At 55.9% G+C, this 20540-nt stretch overlaps 1 protein-coding gene across 14 annotated transcripts in view; it reads right to left on the bottom strand.

Annotated features, from left to right (window-relative positions):
• Positions 1-20540, bottom strand: part of PPIL2 (peptidylprolyl isomerase like 2) — a 34997-nt gene that overhangs the window by 1996 nt on the left and 12461 nt on the right. Inside the window, exons 7-21 of one of the 14 annotated variants that reach the window (XM_019018202.3) lie at positions 16707-16798; positions 15575-15664; positions 14809-14884; positions 13123-13283; positions 11471-11546; positions 11031-11137; positions 10287-10376; positions 9912-9945; positions 9169-9286; positions 4143-4199; positions 3347-3419; positions 3195-3257; positions 2942-3075; positions 2516-2614; positions 114-2145 (exon numbers count right to left, since the gene is read on the bottom strand). In XM_019018202.3, coding sequence (XP_018873747.1) covers positions 1860-2145; positions 2516-2614; positions 2942-3075; positions 3195-3257; positions 3347-3419; positions 4143-4199; positions 9169-9286; positions 9912-9945; positions 10287-10376; positions 11031-11137; positions 11471-11546; positions 13123-13283; positions 14809-14884; positions 15575-15664; positions 16707-16798 — 1556 coding nt within the window. In that variant the 3' untranslated portion in view covers positions 114-1859. Of the gene's footprint in view, positions 1-113; positions 2619-2941; positions 3076-3194; positions 3258-3346; positions 3420-4142; positions 4200-9168; positions 9287-9911; positions 9946-10286; positions 10377-11030; positions 11138-11470; positions 11547-13122; positions 13284-14808; positions 14885-15574; positions 15665-16706; positions 16799-20540 lie in introns of those variants that run through there. The other 13 variants (XM_019018205.3, XM_019018203.3, XM_019018204.3 and 10 more) reach the window with 13 other exon arrangements.

The raw sequence follows: 20540 nt of genomic DNA, 5'->3' as shown, positions 1-20540 counted from the left end.
AGTGCATTTGCTGTAGGAATGTGGTTTGGCATTGTTTTATACACACAGTATTTTTTATACCTTAATGCTTATTCTTGATGGCATCTGTCAGATATTAGAATTGGAAATAAGAATCTTTCCAAAATTCTTTAATTTACCTGATGCCCTCATCAGGTCGTTAAAAATTCAAATGGTTTTAATAGCTAAAAAACTACAAATTAAGCTCTAAAACAAACTACAGAAATGTAAACCTTCATTTGCCAAAGGTCCTTGGTGGCCTGTCCCCTCCCCTGGGGGCAGATGGCCCTGAAGCCCTTCCCTCACTGTGCAGGCCACTGGGTGAGGCTGGACGGTCACCCACGGTGGCTTCACTGCAAGGAGCAGGACTGCCGAGCTCAAGCACGGGGCCTTCAGCTTCCCCTGTCCTCTGGCCACACCGCCAGCCCTTGGTCCTTATCTGTGTGAGGTTTACAAATAAAGCTTCTGATGTCAAATGTTTAAATCGTGCCCTCAGTGGACGAGGCCATGTCCTGATGCAGAAGGCTGAGCCCAGGCTCTCTGTGGCACCGCTGAGAGCAGAGGGCTGTCTTGGGGGTCTTTGAGCTCTGGAGCCAAGGGCGGCCTGGTCCTACTTCTCTGCCCCCACCAATGGGGGATTTGAATGTGGCCAGAGAATATAGTCAGTCAGGGCCAGCCAGGGTGTCTGTCAGGGTGGGCACAGGGTCCTCTCCAAACCTGCTTCTCCCTCCCTGGTCAGGCCTTCATCCCCACCACCCGCACCTGTACCCTGGACGCTGGCTCAGAGGCCTACAGGTGTGTGGACACCTGGGCAGTCACTGTGTCCTACTGTGCCCCTCCTCTGCAGGCCCAGCTTGGTGTCTGAGCCTCTTACAAGCCAGTTACTGCCAGGGCTGCACCAGGCCTTGCTGAGGACAGTGCCTGGCGGGAGGCATGGAGGGCGTCAAAAGTCACTCTAGAGCCCAGGGACCCGACCAGTGGTCACAGACAGGGATGACAGGCTGCAGAGGGATGGGATGGAGAAGAGAAGAAGCCAGCCACGGCGCAGTTCTTGTTCTTAGCATGATGAAGGGCCACAGGTTGGTGTGCAGCAGGGTGACGAGGGGCAGACAGACATACCTCTAGCGGTCATCAGGCAGCCTGTGGCAGTGGACGGGGTGAGGCAGAGATGCAGATGAGGCGCCACCCAGCATCCAGGGAGACAAAGGGCTCAGGCCTGCAGCTTCAGCATGTGATGAGAAAACGAAGCACAGAGGTACAGCCTGCAAGCTGCTGACAGGTTCAAGATTTGGGGCAACAAAAATGAGAAAACCAAGAACAAGGCCTAAGTTAGGGCTTAGTGTGAAGAACTAGAAGTGGGGGTGGCCTGAGGGCAACAGGGAGCCCAAGAGGCAAGTGTCAGGCAAGGAGAGTCCATGACATGAGAACACTGACCACTGGCCCGGGCTGAAGACGGAAGAAAAAGCCAGCCAGGGGCGCATTTAACAGAAAAATGGGGGTTGAGGGAGGGGTCTTTCTTTAAGGGCTGCTGATGCGGCCGGCCCAAGGCCACCAGAGTCAGTGACAGGAGGAGCAGAGTCTTGGAGCCCAATGGCTGGGCCTGAGAGCAGCAAGGCCACTTCAGCAGGAGGGCGGGGAGAGGGACATCCACTTGTTCTCACAGCAGGAGACACTGGCCTCAACCCAGTGTGGGTCCCCTCAAGATTCTCACGGGGGCACAGAGACGCCAGGCAGGCTTGAGATGAAGCCCAGGTGGTTCACAGCCAGAGCAGGTGAGTGGGGCCCCGAGAGCCCAGGCAGGGCACGGCAGGAAAGTCAATGCTGCCGTCCAGCACCAGTCTTCAGAAGCCCCTGAAGTTTTGTCAAAACAGACCGAGAAGCCCACCCTGCAGAGGCTTAGGCTCAGTAAGTCTGGGGTCTGAAAACTTGTCCCAGGTGATGTCGTTGGTCAGGGGACCACATTGGTTGTATAAACAGGCTGTCCCTGAGAAGATGACAGAAGGAGGGGTAAGAAAACCAGACATATACAGCTGGACGTGGTGGTGTACGCCTGTAGTCCCAGCTACTTGCGAGGCTGAGGCAGGAGGACTGCTTGAGCCCAGGAGGTCGAGGCTGCAGTGAGCCATGATCACACCACCGCACTGGAGCCTGGGCAACAGAGCAAGACCCTGTCTTAAAGAGGAAACCAGAATCTGGAGACACAGTCCTTCCTCACTAACCTGGCCTGCCTACTAGAGGAGAGGCCTGAGGCACCAGCCTGGGTGTAGGGCAGGCCTTGTGCTTGAAGGTCCCAGCAGTGGGCTCTGGCTGGGCCAAGTCCTGGAAACAGGGCCAAGGCCCTTGGCAACAGGTTAAGGGATGGGAAGGCTGTGGGCTCCCAGGGGCCAGGAAAGGGGATGCAGGCAGCAGGCAAGCAATTTATTGGCTGGCAGCAGAGGGCAGGCTAGAAAGGCTGGAAATGGAGATGTGGACATGGGCCCCCAGCCCTGCAACCCCACCAAGGTCCACAGCGGCCAACCTGCTGCTACCAGGAGCTGAAGTCCCCAAAACCCCGACTGGGCTTCTTCTTGGACATGGGGACAGTGGCACTGGTTGAGGGCTCTTCCTCTGCCGCTCGCTTCCTGGGAAGAGAAGAAGCCGCTGGGAGCCCACACCCTCCCTCGGCCCCTCCTGACTTGTCTGTGTCTCCATACAGCCCTCCCGGTGTAGGCCCAACCCCTCCCACCTGCTGCTCCCACATCTCCCTGAATTTGATGTCTTCCGCCCACAGAGGCCCCGGCCAGGCCTTCAGAGGCAGTCCCTCGGCTGCAGAGGCCACACAGCACAAGCCCACGGCCGGGACCAGTGCCCATAGCTTGCTTGCCCCTCTGGGTCTGACCCTCAGACCTCAGTCTGCCCTAGGAAACAGCATGGGAAACAGGGAGGCCAGCCCCGCGGCACTCACGTGGCTGCTGGGTTGATGTACTTGCCCACGCCCTGGCGGAAGGTCTGGGGGCCCTGGCTCCCTGCCTGGGGCTGGCTGCTCTTCACTTTGGTCTCCGGGGCTACCTTGAGCTGTGTCTTCCGCTCCTGCGCGATCTGTGGCACAACAGGGCGGTGGCTAACCGGCAGCACCTCGGGCAGGACAGATGCTAGGCTTGGGGTGGAAAAGTGCACTGGCCCAGACCCTCCTAGGTGGTGGCATCGTGCCCCCTCACCTGGGCATCGGCCTCCTCATAGGGGTCCACGAACACCGTAGTGGCATCAATGCGGATCTCCTCCTAGCAGCAAAGGGGGCTCAGTGCACGGCAGGTCCTCCCCCCGCCTGCCTGGCCCCCAGCCGCCACACCCCACCTCCCTGGGCACAGACCTTAGGGCGGTCAGTTTTGGGGTCACTCTCCACATTCTCCATGGCTGTCAGTACGTCAAAGCCCCCAACAACCCTGCAGCAGGGAGACAGAGGTGGGTCTGCGTGTGCTCAAGGAGGGCACCCCCACGGCTGAGCCCCCAAGGCACGTGGGAAGAGGGGTTGAGAGCCCCGAGGCTGGCCTGGTGGTCCTTGGGCAGCAGCCAGGAAGGCGATGAGAGGGAGTGGCAAGGGCGGGGTCGGCTGACCACGGCCCTGGGCATATCCAGCTGGGTTTTTTTCTGTTTTTTTTTTTTTTTGGTTTCCCCCACCCACAGGAAAAATAGGAGTCACAAAACGTGGCTTGTGCTCTTCCCCGCTGGTTTGGTAAACAGAGTTCCACTTGGCCAGAACCACATCACCTGCGTCCACCCTGTTTCGTGCTGCTTCCACACAGCTGGGTGGGCGTCAGAGACCACGTGGCCCACAACGCTGGAAAGACCCCTGGACTAGAGGGTGAAGGGGGCTGGGTGTGGCCAGGCTTGCGAGTGGCGCGCCACTGGGTCTGAGACAGGGCAGTGTCCAGGCCACACAGGGGCGAGTTTCCTCCTCTCCTGAGCCCGGTGGGTCTAGAGAGCCAGACTTCCCTGGCACATGGAGCACCCTCCATCGCAGCTCTGCATAGCCTCAACCCCTAGCAGTGACGGCCAGCATGGCACATGACTCAGGTCCGCGAAAAAGGCAGTGAGGAGGCCTCAGGTGGGGAAGGAACCCACCTAGCCCACTGACCCCCCAGGCTTCACACAGCCGCTTCCCTTACCGTCCAAAGATGGTGTGCTTCTTGTCCAGGTAGGCACAGGAGCGAAACGTGATGAAGCTGGGGAGGAGGGCTGGATGGTTAGGGAAAGCATGGCACCTTCTGCACCCGGCCTGCCTAAGAGCACACCAGGAGCTGCCCACCCTCTATAGCCGGCTCTGGGAACCTGCAGCTTCCACGGACGCATGTGTGCACGTGGCTCCCTGCTGCTGCCCACCAGGGCAGGTCATTAGCCCCCAAGGCTGCCCAGGGGACCCCGGAACTCCAGCTGTCCCCAGGTCTTCCTGCTGCCCCGGCTGCTGCCCACTGCCTGTCAGGTGGTCCCTGTGCCCAGAACCAGGTTGGCCATGCAGCTCTGTGGGAGGTGGCTGGGACGAGGGGACACCTGGAAAACCAGAGCCAGCCCCGTGCCATCAAGGGACCTGTCGAAGGACTGAGGAGAAAGGAGGCAACAAAGCCAGAACAGGAATCAAGGGATTAAGAAACGTGGGTAACATAAATAAACATGGACCAAGAAAATGCTCAGGTCATCCAGGCACAGTGGCTCACGCCTGTAATCCCAGCACTTTGGGAGGCCAAGGCGGGTAGATCACTTGAGGCCAGGAGTTGGAGACCAGCCTGGCCAACATGGTAAAACCCTGTCCCTATTAAAAATACAAAAATTAGCTGGGCATGGTGGCGTGTGCCTGTAGTCCCAGCTACTTAGGAGGCCAAGGCAGGGGAATCGCTTTAACCTGGGAGGCAGAGGTTGCAGTAAGCTGAGATCACAGCACTGCACTCCAGCCTGGGTGACAGAGTCTGTCTCAAGAAAAAAGAAAAAGAAAAAAGGAAATGGGGTGGAATTAAAACAGCCAACAGTCCTGCCATGAGACGAGGAGAGAGTTTCTGCCAGCCTGGTCTGGGAGGAAGGCAGAGACTACCTCACAACTTTGGACTTTTTTTTTTTTTTTTGAGATGGAATCTTGCTCTGTCCCCCAGGCTGGAGTGGCGCGATCTCGGTTCACTGCAAGCTCCGCCTCCCAGGTTCATGTCATAGTCCTGCCTCAGCCTCCTGAGTAGCTGGGACTACAGGCGCCTGCCATCACGCCCAGCTAATTTTTTTGCATTTTTAGTAGAGACGGGGTTTCACTGTTAGCCAGGATGGTCTCAATCTCTTGACCTTGTGATCCACCTGCCTTGGCCTCCCAAAGTGCTGGGATTACAGGCGTGAGCCACTGCACCTGGCCAACTTTGGACTTTAAATAGATGTCCTTCTTAACCTTAGACCAGAAGTAAAACATCTAATTTCCAAACCAGCAGAAAGAGAAGAGAAGCAAATGAAAAGAAATACAAAAAATGGTAACTAGAAAGCAACAAGATATAGAACGCAATAGACCACCTGAAGAATTAAGTCCACATTTAAGATTGTCAGGATTGGCCAGGCACAGTGGCTCACGCCTGTAATCCCAGCACTTTGGGAGGCCAAGGTGGGCGGATCACAAGGTCAGGAGATCAAGACCATCCTGGCTAACACGGTGAAACCCCATCTCTACTAAAAATACAAAAAATTAGCCAGGCGTGTGGCGGGCGCCTGTAGTCCCAGCTACTAGGGAGGCTGAGGCAGGAGAATGGCATGAACCTGGGAGGTGGAGCTTGCAGTGAGCCGAGATCACGCCACTGCACTCCAGCCTGGGGGACGGAGCGAGACTCCGTCTCAAAGAAAAAAAAAAAAAAGACTGTCAGGATGAAGGAGAACATGACAGACCCCAGCTGTGAGCCTTCAAAAAGCCCTCAGAGGGCAGAGCCAGAGAGGCTGAAAAGAAAACGATGGAAGACATGGGGTGGGTCCCGGCGCTGGCTGCACGGAGCACTCCCCCGGGTGGTGCAGGCAGGCACAGCCCACAACCCGGCTGGTGAGACACAGGACTTAACCTCCACTGCATCAAACATGCACCCCCCAGCCACGCAGGGACACGCTCCTGAGCCCACCAAGTCTGACCACACCCGAGGCCACCAGACAAGTGTCCGCAGATGTGACATCTGCAACGGTGCAGACCTGAGCTCTGACCTGCAAGCAGTTCCCTCTCTCGCTGATTTCTAACACAGTGAAGGAAACTAGAAGCAGAATTAAACTCAGATAAGAGGAAAGTAAAAGAACCATCCCGAGGCAAGCTCCTCCTAGAAAATCTTTTTTTTTTTTTTTTTTTTTTGGAGACGGAGTCTCGCTCTGTCACCCAGGCTGGAGGGCTGGAGTGCAGTGGAGCGATCTCAGCTCAATGCAAGCTCTGCCTCCAGGGTTCACGCCATTCTCCTGCCTCAGCCTCCTGAGTAGCTGGGACTACAGGCGCCTGCCACCATGCCCGGCTAATTTTCTGTATTTTTAGTAGAGATGGGGTTTCACCATGTTAGCGAGGATGGTCTCGATCTCCTGACCTTGTGATCCGCCTACCTCGGCCTCCCAAAGTGCTGGGATTATAGGCGTGAGCCACCACGCCTGGCCTCCTCCTGGAAAATCTTTAATTACAAGAATCACAAAAGGGAAAACAAAGCTGTAACAAATTAAAGTCTAATGATCTTTGAATACAGTAAAATAGGCAAACCTTTGGCAACAGTTGTCCAAGAAAGCACAAAATACTACTAGAAATAAGAAGAGAAGGCCGAGCGTGGTGGCTCACGCCTATAATCTCAGCACTTTGGGAGGCTGAGGTGGGTGGATCACCTGAGGTCAGGAGTTGGAGACCAGCCTGGCCAACATGGTGAAACCCTGTCTCTACTAAAAGTACAAAAAATTATCCTGGTGTGGTGGTGGGCATCTGTAATCCCAGGAGAACCGCTTGAACCCAGGAGGCAGAGGTTGCAGTGAGCCGAGATCCCGCCATTGCACTCCAGCCTGGGTGACAAGAGTGAAACTCCATCTCAAAAAAAAAAAAAAAAAGAGAAGGTGGCAACTGATCTGTCAGCAGTTTCACAGGCTGGTTACCAAAGAGAAATAAAAAATAATAAAATGATTCCCTGCCCTGGCCCCTGCCAAACAACAAAAACAAACCACGCACCCAACCTACTTGAAAATAACCAACAGTCCTAGGCAATCCTTGGCTGAGAAGAAATTGAAAGGGAAGCTACCAACAACCAGCAAGCAGTGAAGAGGGAACGTACGTGCACCCTCAAAATGACAGACGTGGCTATCAGAAGCACACATGGATTAAAGTGAAGGAGGAGGAAAAACACCATGAAGAAGCAAAGACAGAAACTGAAAACAATTACAAACCCTTCAAAGTGAAGTGAAAACAGACAAACCCTTCCAAGACTACTAAGGGACTGAGGAATAATGGAACGTGTGATTAGGAATGAGAAAAAAAAAAAGGTCAGCACAGCGAGGCCAAGAGAATACCAGCCTTCATGGAAACAAGTGCCCGTTAACCCTGAAATGAAAGCCCCAAGGAAGTGGCACAAATAGCTGCCAGCTGCCTTTGCCCAGCTGTTAACCACAGCTGACTCCAGTTTGATTTTTTTTTTTTCCAGACAGGGTCTCACTGCTGCCCAGGATAGAGTGCAGTGGCGCGATCCTAGCTCACTGCAGCTTTGACTTCCCAGGCTCAGATGATCCCCCCACCTCACCCTCCCAAGTAGCTGGGACTACAGGCGCACGCCACCATGCCCCGCTAATTTTTTTTATTTTTTGTAGAGATCGGGTTTTGACATGTTGCCCAGGCTGCTCTCGAATTCCTGGGCTCAGGCAATCCACCTACCTCAGCCTCCCAAAGTGCTGGGATTACAGGTGTGAGCCACCACGCCCGGCCATCCCTGTGATTTTAACCATTCCAGGCCACAAAGCCACAGCCAGCCCTGCTCGTAACATGCAGGGGCCACACCTGTCACAGCAAAACCTGCTGGAGCCAGTCCACACAATCGAGACCACGTGTGACAGTGAGCTGGCGGAAGGCCACCGCAAAGCCACGACAGGCCACGGTTCACCCCAGAATGCCACGGAGACACCCATCCACTCTGGCCTTGTAGTGGCCACATCCACAAATCCCGGGAGGACCAGAAAAAGGACAGAATCGTCATAGTAGATGCTAAGAAAGAAACCTCTAAAAAGTCAGCCACCCTCCCAAAAACAGCCCAACAACAAATGTTCTGAGAAGGCAAAACAGCGATTTCTGTGGAGCACAGCAAGACGCCCACTTCCTCCTCCCCCATCAGGCCCACGGTGACGTGACGGTGACGTGACTGATGTGCACACCAGGGAAGCAGAAAGCAGACCAGCTTTTGGTGATAAGCGTGACTATCTAGAAAACCCAAAAAAATCTTAAAAACTTTCGAATTATAAGATAATTTGTTAAAGTGGCTAGATATAAAATGAACGGTAGTTTTTCTCTACATGAGCAATGATCCCCAAAAGTTGGAAAAAAAACGTCCATTTACAAAAGTATCATAAACTATAAAAAATCCTTAAGAGGTTGCTTTATCCCGGAAGTCACAGGACCCATGTGAAGAAAACAATTGAAAGACTGAAACATAAAATCAGGCCACTGTCTGGGGATGGAAAGGGCACCTCTGTTCTTCCACAATACAGCCATCCGGCCCCTGTGCGCATGGCCCTGCTGGCCCCCCATCCCCTGCCTCCTGCCACCAGACTGCACACTGCTCCCCACATGCACCAGGGCCAGACCTCCTGTGTCTCTCCAGGCACCTCTCCCTGTCCAGCCTGTGCCCTGCACAACCCCTCCCACACGCTGACCTCCCCCAGCACTGCCTGGTCACAGGCACCCACACGAATGCCTGGTCCCTGTCAAGAAGTCCTTCTGGACCTCCAGTAATTCCTGACTTCTGGTCTCTCGAGGACACACCCGGTGCGGGCAGCTCTCCCTGCTGACTCACTCTGGGGACCCCCTTTTGAACGCAGGTGCACATGCTTGGCCTAGGTATGCCGTACACTGTCTGAGTATGATTCAGAACCAGCACACCCTTCAGAGAGGGCCAAGAGGAAGAACCTGCAGAGAGTGCCGGCTCACCTCCCAGGCCACCCCAGCCAGCCCAGCTGACTCACAATTGAGACTTGTTGCTGTTGGGCCCGGAGTTGGCCATGCTGAGGATGCCGCGGCCCGTGTGCGAGAGGTTGGGCCGGAACTCATCTTTGAAGGGCTTCCCCCAGTATGACTCCCCACCTGGAAGAGAAAGGCCCACGGGAGCAGGAAAGCCTGGGCCCCAGCCGAGGCAGAACTAGAAACCTCATAGTCCCGAGGGGCATCAGGGCCTTGCTGAGCCCAGCCTGGGGCAGGGGCACTTGATAGGGTGGCTCCCAGCCCCACGTCACCAACTCCTGGGTCCCTTGGAGCCCCCACGCCTCCAAACAGGCAGGCTGCTGCCCACTCACCCCAGCCCCGCCTGGGGCCTGCCCCGGGACAGGGATTAAAGAGTCAAGGCCACCATCATCATCACTCAAGCTATGGGAATACGGAGGTGGGGGGATCTGGACCCAAGCCGCTGCCAGGCTGAGGGGCTTGGAGAGGCTGCAGGAGGGAGGGCTGGCCTCAGTCTGAGGCAGACCCCAGGGGCCCAGGGAAGAGACCACACACTCTTGCCTCCTCTACCATGCAGGCCTCACAGCCACCTGGAAATGAGAAAACTGAGGGCCAGGCCTGAGGGGGCACAGCACTGATGGCTGCCAGTCGTTCCACCCTGGTCTAGCAGACTCCACGTCTGAGCTGTGCACAACCCCTGCCCAGCTACCCCCTCATGCCCCACGGAGCAGCCAAAGTGCCCAGAGAAGGGCCCAGCACCAGTACCTACCTGTGCCTGTGCCTGTGGGGTCGCCCCCTTGGATCTGTGAAAACAAAAGCCAGTGAGCAAGTCACACTCTGAGACCTGAGGCCCACCGCCTGCCTGACTGAAGGACACCCCTCCTGCCAGATGGCTCCACACAGGTGCTGGGCTCTTGGTGATAATGAGGGGCCCTCCCAGCCACCTCCCTTTGTGAACCCAGTTCTGGATGGGCTGGGGCCTCGAGGGTCAGCCTGTGGGTTCCCCAACAGAGGATCACCGACTGGACTCATCCTGGCCACCGTGGGATGGGCCAGGGCCCTGGGACAGGGCAGGGACAAGCCCACCCAACCCCCCGATGTCCCACCAAGCTCATCTGTGCAGCCAGTGACTCTTGTCACTCACCACAAAGTTCCGGATGGATCTGTGGAAGATGGTGCCATCGTAATAATGCTTCTTGCAAAGCCTGATGAAGTTTTCGCAGGTTTTTGGTGTCTGCAACATAGCCCCAATACTTGTATGAGGCAGAGAGCTGCCAAAGGCAGCTCACCACAGCCACAGGAGGCTTTTTTTTTTTTTTTTTTTGAGGTGGAGTCTTGCTGTTGCCCAGGCTGGAGTGCTGTGGCGCGATCTTGGCTCACTGCAACCTCCGCCTCCTAGGTTCAAGACATTCTCCTGCCTCAGCCTCCCAAGTAGCCAGGACTACAGGCATGCGCCACCATGCCTGGCTAATTTTTGTAGTTTTAGTAAAGACAGGTTTCCCCATGTTGGCCAGGCCGGTCTTTAACATGTAGCAGAGTCAGCTGCCCAGCCACACTGGGCAAGGATGGACCCACAACACTAAGCAACAGGACCCGTGCAGCCGCACGGCCCAGAGTACAGTGCTCGGGAGAAGTGTGGGCAGAGCAGCAGGTGCGGCTTGGCCCCTTCTCTGAGACACTGGCACCTGTGCGCAGGCCATGCTGCCAACGTGGCCCCCTAGGAAGGACACAGGGCACTGCTGCGGGTCCCGCCTACTGACACGCCTACTGACAGGCTGAATTTCCTACAACAAGCACATACCAGTGGCAGCCCTATATTTAAGACATGGCTGTCAAATGACCCAGAGATGACCTTGGGGCATGGGGAGGGGCTGGCCTCCACACCCACCAGGTCGCAGTGCAGCTCCAGGTTGAGGTCGCCCTTGTTGGTGTGCAGCCGCACGTAGCCCTTCTTCTTCACAAACTGGTAGCGCAGCACATCCTCGTCGATGGCAGCTACAAGCCGAGGTCCCAGCTCAGCCCCTGCCCTCACCCTGGGGCAGCCCCACCATGCCAGGCAGCACCGGCCTCAGACACACAGGCGGGGACTAGGCTCCAGCTCTGGGGAGAGCAGGGCAGCTGGAGGCCGAGGGTCTGCTTAGGCCACGCACAGGCTCACCCCAGCCTCATGGGGCTGGCAGGGGTTCAGCAGCTAAGAGGGGGAGGACTAGGGGCTCAGGTGACAGTGGGAGCCCCTGACAGACCAATAAAGTGGGAGTCGGGGAGCACACCCACCCCCTGCCACTTTCGGGTCACATGGCAGGTGGCTACAGAGGCAAAGGTGGCTACCTGCTTCATGTGTGGTCTCCGGGACCATCGCGGTGGAGGTGAAGGAAGCGCTGACCTTCCCTGTGGAATAGTGGGCCTGCCAAGGAAACCAGGGTGGCACCTCAGCAGTGCCATGGGAGGCAGCTGGGTGGGGATGTGTCGCTTGCCTAGAAGCCAACCACACGCCACCCCTGCCCCCCAGGCCCTGCTTGGTGCCTCTCCTCCAGGAGGGCCTCCCCAACCAGCAGGAGGAAGAAGCCACGGCTAGGCCAAGCCAGGGTCCCCTGGCCTCCACGGGATCCCGACTCTTATGATATCAGGTGAAACCCTGGAGATAAAATACCACACAGGACTGGCCACCTCAGGGTTAGGAGTGTATGGCTGACTTCTCATTTATTTTTATTTTATTTTAATTTTTTTATGAGACAAGGTCTTGCTCTGTACCCAGGCTGGAGTGCAGTGGTGTGTGATCCTGGTGCACTGCAGCCTCCAACTCCTGGGCTCAAGTGACCCTCCGATCTCAGCCCTCTGAGTAGCTGGGACGACAGGCGCATGCCACCACGCCTGGCTGATTTTTTGTAGAGATAAGGTCTCACTATGTTGTCTAACCTAGTCTTGATCTCCTGGCCTCAAGCAATCCTCCTGCCTCAGCCTCCCAAAATGCTGGGATTACAGGTGTGAGCCACCACGCCTGGCCTCATTTCTTTTTAAAAGTTTCAAACTTTCTACACTAAACACATTACATATTTAATCAGGGGTCGGGGAAAAGCCCCAATAAATGTTATTTTTTATCACAGAGGAAGAAAAAGGGGTTTCTCCCATCAGAAGAAAATACAAGCCAGGCACAGTGGCTCACACCTGTAATTCCAGCACTTTCGGAGGCCAAGGCAGGAGGCTCTCACTTGAAGCCAGGAATTCAAGACCAGCTTAGACAACATAGCAAGATCCTGTTTCCAAAAAAAAAAAAAAAAAGTAATATATCAAAGTGCTAAGGGCAGTGTGTTAGAGGGGGTGACACACTGGACAACAAGCTTTCTTTTTCAAATTTTCCAGAATTTGAATAATTCTTTAAGAAGGAGAACTTCAGAGCTACCTGCCCATGTCTCTGCACTCCCCCTAGCTCCAGATCCCCACGCTCTGCCTGACAGGAGCAAGAAGCAAACACGACAGCCCCAGACAGGCGGCACCGTGCAGTCCCAGGCATGCCATCCACCTCAGCACCACAGCAGACCGTGAAACGCCCCAACTCTCCCCGGCATGGCTTTGGGCCCCAGTGCACATCGGGCCCTGCCCTCCCAGCCACCACAGAACCACATGTGCCCGCTCAACGTGCCTGCCCTGGCTACTGAGCTCGGGCTGGGACCACAGCACAAGGCAGACCTTCTGTGGCAGGGATCTCCCCTACATGCCCCCACACACCCCTTGGTTCTTCAACGACCAGTGTGGACATCAGCCCCTCCCCTTCTGCCTTCTCAGATTCTATCTGCCTCAGGGCAGCCCCAGGGCTGTGCATTCAGAGCCATCAGGGGCACCACAGCTCTGGGGGATCCTGGCTGCCTCCCTGCCGTGTACCCCAGGCCCCCATGAGCCCCTTTCCCAGGACCACTCCAAGAGGCCATGAGATGGGCAGGAAGACAGGGCTTGGGCTTGGCCGAGTGCCTTCCGCCACTCACAGCGTTCAGCTTGTCCACTTTCTTCTTCTCCGGGGCCTTCATGGTGGCTGCCAGAATCTCGTCCCCTTTGAACTCCTTGTAGAGCTCCTGCAGGGTCTCTCGGGTCTCGGCATTTGTATTTTTCAGATAATAAGACGGGTCCTGTTTGGCCTTCTCTTCATCTACAAAACAGTAGCATGGCCCTGAGCCGCCGAGCCCCCAGTAGCCTCCCCACACACGTGCTGGGGACACAGACCTAGAATAGCCCAGGGCCGTCCAGCCATGGCGCAGGCACCGTGCCACTGCCAGCCACAGAATGCCACAGTGCCCCGCTACAGGCCTGAAGGTCTCCCCAGGCAGTTCACAAGGGTCTCAGGATGGACTTCAGGTTGATTTGTGTATTTTATATTTATCTGTATATTCTAATCTTTTTAGAGTATACGCTTTGCTTTATTTATTTTTTTTTTTTGTGGAGATGGAGTCTCGCTCTATCGTCCAGGCTGGAGTGCAGTGGTGCGATCTCGGCTCACTGCAAGCTCTGCCTCCCAGGTTCACGCCATTCTCCTGCCTCAGCCTCCTGAGTAGCTGGGACTACAGGTGCCCGCCACCACACCCGGCTAATTTTTTTGTGTTTTTAGTAAAGACGGGGTTTCACCATGTTAGCCAGGATGGTCTCGATCTTGTAACCTCGTGATCCGCCTGCCTCAGCCTCCCAAAGTGCTGGGATTACAGGCGTGAGCCACCGCGCCCAGCCTTTTGAGACAGGGTCTAGCTCTGTCGCCCCAGCTAGAAAGCAGTTGCAAGATCTCAGCTCACTGTAGCCTCCACCTCCTGGGCTCAATTGATTCTCCTGCCTCAGCCCCCCAAGTAGCTGGGGCTACAGGTGCGCCAACTACACCCAGCTAATTTTTCTATTTTTTGTAGAGACAGGGTGTCCCCATGTTGCCCAGGCTGGTCTCGAACTCTTGAGCTCAAGCAATCCACCTGCCTTGGCCTCCCAAAGTGCTGGGATTACAGGCATAAGCCACCACACCCAGTTGCTTTGCTTCTGTAATTTTAAAGGTTATTTTTATTTAAAATAATAGAAGTGTCTGGGGGTCTTTCCAGATGTGAAATCACCCATTCTTGCCGACTCAGGAGGGTGCCTGCTGCCTACTGGGCCTTGGACAGCAGCCCACCCTGTGGAGAGGGGCCGGCATCCCTGTGCAGAGAGCACAGACACGGCCCAGCCCCAACCCTGACCTCAGGCTCTCCTGACTCAAATCTCCCCCAGTTCACGTGCTCAGCCTACCTAAAACCTATTCAAACAATGCTCACGAAGTGCCCAGGCCACTGCTCTGCAGCACAAGGCCAAGTGACCTCTGAACATGAGTCCTGCTGGCTCCTCCAAGGCTGCAGGACAGCCACCAGAGGCCAAGAAAACAGGAGGACCCCGTCACCCCACCACCTGCCCACTGACAGCACCGGCCAGTCTGCAGGGAGCAGGGGAACCTGAGCAGGTGTGCTGGCAGGGCAGCAAGTCTATCCCGCCCGTTGTTTCTGAGGCTGCAGTTGGCTCAGATTCTCTGAACACTGGTTCAGAAAATGCAGGGCCTGTCTGGGCTGGGACCCCCTGACCTCCAGGAAAGGGGGGGCTTTACCCAGGGAGCACTGTCCCAATTTCACCCAAAAGCTCCCTCGCCTAGCCCAGCCCCTAGGTGTACATACCTGGGTCTATTATTTTCATGTTATTCTTCACATGATAGAAGTTAGAGACATTGAACTTGTCCAAATTGGTGGGGTCCTGTGGCAAAAAGAGAATGCCCCGCAGAGTGAACCCAGCCTACGGCCCAAATGGCAGCCACATGCAGCAAAGGACGGCCAGCTGTCAGAGGTGCGGAAGAGGCCAGGGCTACACTGAGGTTGGGGGAGTCAAGCAGGGCATGAGGGAGGAGGTGGTCTGCCCCAGGCAGGGCAGCAAACAGGGGCAGGGACGGGGACGCAGCCTCGCTAGCTGCTGGCTGAGCTGTGACCTTCCTCCAGGCACATGGCTAACGAGCATTCATCGCTGTTAGGGAGCTATCGGACCGGAACGTGGGCAGCCGTGAGCCGACCTCTGGTTAGAATGGGACAAGCCACAGAGGTGATTGACTCAGCAGGCCACGCTCCAGCCAGCACCTGCTTTTCTAAGTCAGTGTTTTTCATTAATTCACTTGGGGTTCTCTGACACCTGCAGGGAGCCCTGTGCCAGATACAGGGTCTTTGCAGAGCTCATGCCAGCTCCTGCCCTCAAGGCGTTGAAGCAGAGCCAGGCCTGCAGAGTGGCCATTCAGATGCCTCAGGTGGCTTTGAGGACAGATATGAGGGGCCCTGACATGGGGGTAGGGGATCGGGGAGGAGATGTAAGAGCTAGACTGAGGAGGCAGCCCTGTAAAGGCCTGGGCTGGCTGCAGGTGCTGAAGGCAGCTGGGGCAGGCGGGCAGGGGACACTCACCTGGAGGGTGATGATGTCCTGCCGGGAGAAGGGCTCGTCGGTCAGCAGGTCCCGGAAGTTCTTGGCCTTGATATTTAGCTGTTCCACTGCCTATAGCCAGGAGGAAGTGGTTTTACGATGCCTGCCCCAAGCCTTGGCACAGGGGACTGCAAGCAGGGAGGCCTGGAGCTGGCCCCGACCATGGCACGATTTGAGAGGCGTGAGGAATGAGAGAGACAGCAGTGTACACCCCACTGGCTGAAAGCAGTGGCTCCCACAAAGGCGGAGCTGGCTGGGCCTCAGACGATGAGCCAGTTCACCCTCGCAGCAACCTTCCTGCAGGAAGCTCTTGTCTGCACACTGATCAGCAAAAAGACTCAGCGAGTCACCCACCCACTCGCTGCAGGCTTCACCAAGCTCCTCCCATGCACAGGTATGGTGCCAGGCCCCCGTGGGCAGGGGCTGTGCACACAAGATGCCTGCACTCCTGCGGTGCGGTCTAGCAGAGCCCTCACTCCACTAACGAGGACTGACCATGCCAGTTTGTGCAGGCTTCTGGCAAGAAGTGGCCCCCAAGGCCCCTGGAGCAGCGCTGGCCACCTACACCCCACAAACGTCCAGGTGCAGGATTGAAAACAGCGCAAAGGTCGGCTTTCCTGCCATGTGGGGCCTGCCCCGCCTCACCCGAGAGGAGGACCCACGTGTGAACATGGCTGTCTCCTCTCTCGCTACACCCTCTCCCTGCCAGAACTCCTCCAGGGGACAGCTCCCTCCCGGGGGCAAGTGACTCCATCCAGATCCGGGGTGAGCACTCCCCTCACAGCCCTAGAGGCCTGTCCTCAGAACATGGGTGCCTTCCCAGCACCTGGGCTTTGCTGAAGACGCAGAAGGACCTCTTGGGGTTTAAGGGTCCCTGCTGGGCAGCCAGGACTGCCTGGATTCCGAAGGATGCACCTCCCCCAACCCTTTTTTTGACCTGCCTGAAAATGGGGAGGCTGCACTGCCAGAGCTTTGCTAGATGACCATGCCTGTGGCTGTGACTGTAAACCCCACGAGGACAAGCTGTACATGTAGCACACAGCCCAGCCAGTGTATACTAGGAAGACACAGCAGAGATCTCCCCACCGCTGTCTCCAGGCCAGCGAGGACACACCTCATAGGCGTAGACGTTGCCGGTCGTCCTCACAGCCACGATGTGGGTGTTGTTGGTGAACACGGTAAAAAGCACTGGGCAGTGGTACTTCCCTAGAGAGAAGGCACACACAGGGAGGCCAGTCACCTCTGCGGGCTGTGAACATCCCAATGAGGACCGCAGAGGGCCAGGGCAGGACAGAACTCGGCCAAAGTCAGCGATGGGAGGAGGTGGAACCCCATGTCAGCTGCCAGAGCAGGGAACCACGGGGACAGCCGCTCACCCCCTCAAGCCCTTCCACACCGTTAGGAAACTCCTGTTCATCCTGCAAGACCCAATCCCGGCATCGTCTTCCTCAGATCCTCCAGCCCACCCCTGGGTGATCACCATGCTAGCCTCCTCCTCCTACTGAAGTTGGCCCTCGGCAGGAAACAACCCATGTTCCAGCCCTGACAGCTCTACCTCCTCTCACCCACATCCTCCGCCAGCCCCCTGGTCAGCTCTTCCTTCAGAACCGCCCATCCCCTTGCCTGCCTACTGTCTTTTTTTTGTTTTGCTCTGTTTTTTTTTTTTTTTTTTTTTGAGACGGAGTCTCGCTCTGTCACCCAGGCTGGAGTGCAGTGGTGCAATCTCGGCTCACTGCAAGCTCCGCCTCCCAGGTTCACGCCATTCTCCTGCCTCAGCCTCCTGAGTAGCTGGAACTACAGGTGCCTGCCACCATGCCCGGCTAATTTTTCTGTATTTTTAGTAGAGATGGGGTTTCACTATGTTAGCCAGGATGGTCTCAATCTCCTGACCTCATGATCTGCCCACCTCGGCCTCCCAAAGTGCTGGGATTACAGGTGTGAGCCACTGCACCCAGCCTTGTTTTGCTCTGTTTTGAGATGGAGTCTTGCTCTGTCACCCAGGCTGAAGTGCAGTAGCGTGATCTCGGCTCACTGCAACCTCCATCTCCTGGGTTCCAGCGATTCTGCTGCCTCCGCCTCCCGAGTAGCTGAGACTACGGGCATGCGTGCGTCACCATGTACGACTAATTTTTGTATTTTTAGTAGAGACAGTGTTTCACCACCTTGGCCAGACTGGTCCGAACTCCTGACCTCAAGTCATCCGCCTGCCTCAGCCTCTCAAAGTGCTGGCATTACAGGCATGAGCCACTGCACTTGGCCTTGGTTACTGTCTCTCTGCCTGTAAGTCCCCACCCAGTGGCCAGGGGCCCTGTCAAAGTGCCCACTTCTGGGGATAAAAAAGTAAGTGCAGTAGGGGGACTCAGAAACATCAACCACATGTATTTGTGGGGACTTTTTCTTTTTTTTTTTTTTCTTGAGACAGAGTCTTGCCCTGTTGCCCAGGCTGCAGTGCAGTGGCATGATCTCCTCGGCTCACTGCAAACTCCGCCTCCGGGGTTCACGCCATTCTCCTGCCTCAGCCTCCTGAGTAGCTGGGACTACAGGTGCCCGCCACCATGCCCGGCTGATTTTTTGTATTTTTTTAGTAGAGACGGGGTTTCACCATGTTAGCCAGGATGGTCTCGATCTCCTGATCTCGTGATCCGCCCACCTTGGCCTCCCAAAGTGCTGAGATTACAGGCGTGAGCCACCGCACCTGGCCTTGTGGGGACTTTTTCTTAAAAAAAATCCTGATTTGAGACCAAGTTAGAGCCTCAAATTAGTTAGAGCCTCAAGTTAGAGGTGGCTCACACCTCTAGTCCCAGTGCTTTGGGAGGCCAAGGTGGGAGGATTGCTTGAGGTCAGGAGTTTGAGACCAGCCTAGGCGACAGGCTGAGACCCTGTTTGTTTTGTTTTGTTTTGTTTTTTGAGACAGGGTCTAGCCCTATCACCCAGGCTGGAATGCAGTGGCGCAATCACAGCTCACTGCAGTCTCAACTTCCCAAGCTCCAATAATCCTCCCACCTCAGCCTCCCAAGTAGCTGGGACTACAGGTGTGCTCAACCACACTGGCTAATTTTTAGGTTTCATTTTGTAGAGACAAGGTTTCATTATGTTGCCCAGGCTGGTCTTGAACTCCTGGGCTCAAGCAATCCTCCCACCTTGGCCTCCCAAAGTGCTGAGATTGCAGGCATAAACCATGGTGCCCAGCTGTTTTTTTTGGTGGGGGGATGCTGAGGCAGGAGGATCACTTGAGCCCAGGACTTCAAGACCAGCCTGGGTGACATAGGGAAACCTCATCTCTACAAAAATAAAAATTTAAAAAGTAGCTGGGGCTGGGCGCGGTGGCTCACACCTGTAATCCCAGCACTTTCGGAGGCAGAGGCGGGAGGATCACCTGAGGTCGGGAGTTTGAGACCAGCCTGACCAACATGGAGAAACCCCGTCTCTACTAAAAATACAAAATTAGCCAGGTGTGGTGGCACATGCCTGTAATCCCAGCCACTCAGGAGGCTGAGCCAGGAGAATCGCTTGAACCCAAGAGGCGGAGGTTGTAGTGAGCTGAGATCACGCCATTGCACTCCAGCCTGGGCAACAAGAGCGAAACTCCATCTCAAACAACAACAACAAAAAATTGGCTGGGCATGGTAGTACATGCCTGTGGTCCCATCTACTTGGGAGACTGAGGTGGAAGGAGCACTTGGTCCTGGGAGGTCGAAGCGACAGTGCGCTCTGATCATGCCACTACACTCCAGCCTGGGCAACAGGGCAAGACCATGTCTCAAAAACAAACAAACAAACAAAAATCCTTCTGATGTGAAAACTATTTTTTAAATTGGGGCTTCAGCATCATGCAAGGGGGTACTGGTGGGAGCAAAGACAGAACTGCACAGATGGGAGACAGCAGGGGCTGGAGTTGGTGATGGGCACAGGGGAGGCGCATCACACCTCCTCTCTCCACTTTCACGCACGGGGAATTCCAATTAACCAAGAAACAGGCGGGGCGCAGTGGCTCACGCCTGTAATCCCAGCACTTTGGGAGGCTGAGGCAGGTGGATCACTTGAGCCCAGGAGTTCGAGACCAGCCTGGCCAACATGGTGAAACCCCGTCTCTACAAAAAACACAAAAATTAGCTGGGTGCAGTGGTGGTGCCTGTAGTCCCAGCTACTTGGAAGGCTGAGGTGGGAGGATCTCTTGAGCCCAGGAGGCAGAGGTTGCAGTGAGCTGAGACTGTGCCACTGCATTCCAGCCTGGGTGAGAGAGACCTCGTTTCAAAAGAAAAAAGGAAACACAACAAAAGAAGCTGACTGCCAGGTCAAAGTTTAAAAAAAAAAAAAAAAAGGCTGGACCTCATTCCTCCCTCAGTGGCTCTCATCTTGGAGCGGAAGCCCAAGTCCTCCCGTGGCTCCCAGGCCCCACAGGACTGCTCTGCACACCATCCCCACCCCTGACCTCTGTCACCACATCCCCTGCTTCCACCGCTAGCACATGCTGTTCCAGCCACATTGGACTCCCAGCTGGGCACAGACACCCTTGAGCGTGTGCCCACCTCAGGGTCTTTGCATTGGCTGTGCCATCAGCCTGGCCCTGCACTCCCCCGATGCCCACACAGCTCTCACTCCCTGCAGCGGGTCAGGGCAGCCCTCTCCCCTCCCCCTGCTGTGCTCTCCACACACACAAGCAGCCTCTGGCACACCCTGCTGAGCTGCTCTCTGGTGTTCTCCCCCACCAGAATGCATGCTCCTCTCATTCAGGAGAGACGCAGCCTGTTGTGCTCTCTGCACATGGCAGGCACTCAATAAATATTTGCTGTCCCTCTCCCTCTCCCGCTCCCGCTCCCCAGGGTCTCCCTCTGATGCCGAGCCAAAGCTGGACTGTACTGCTGCCATCTCGGCTCACTGCAGCCTCCCTGCGTGATTCTCCTGCCTCAGCCTGCCGAGTGCCTGCGATTGCAGGCGCGCGCCGCCA

The sequence above is a fragment of the Gorilla gorilla genome, chromosome 23 (assembly GCF_029281585.2).
Source record: "Gorilla gorilla gorilla isolate KB3781 chromosome 23, NHGRI_mGorGor1-v2.1_pri, whole genome shotgun sequence".
Classification (NCBI taxonomy): domain Eukaryota; kingdom Metazoa; phylum Chordata; class Mammalia; order Primates; family Hominidae; genus Gorilla; species Gorilla gorilla.
Note: the sequence above shows the minus strand (reverse complement) of the source record. Positions and strands in the feature narration are given on the sequence as shown.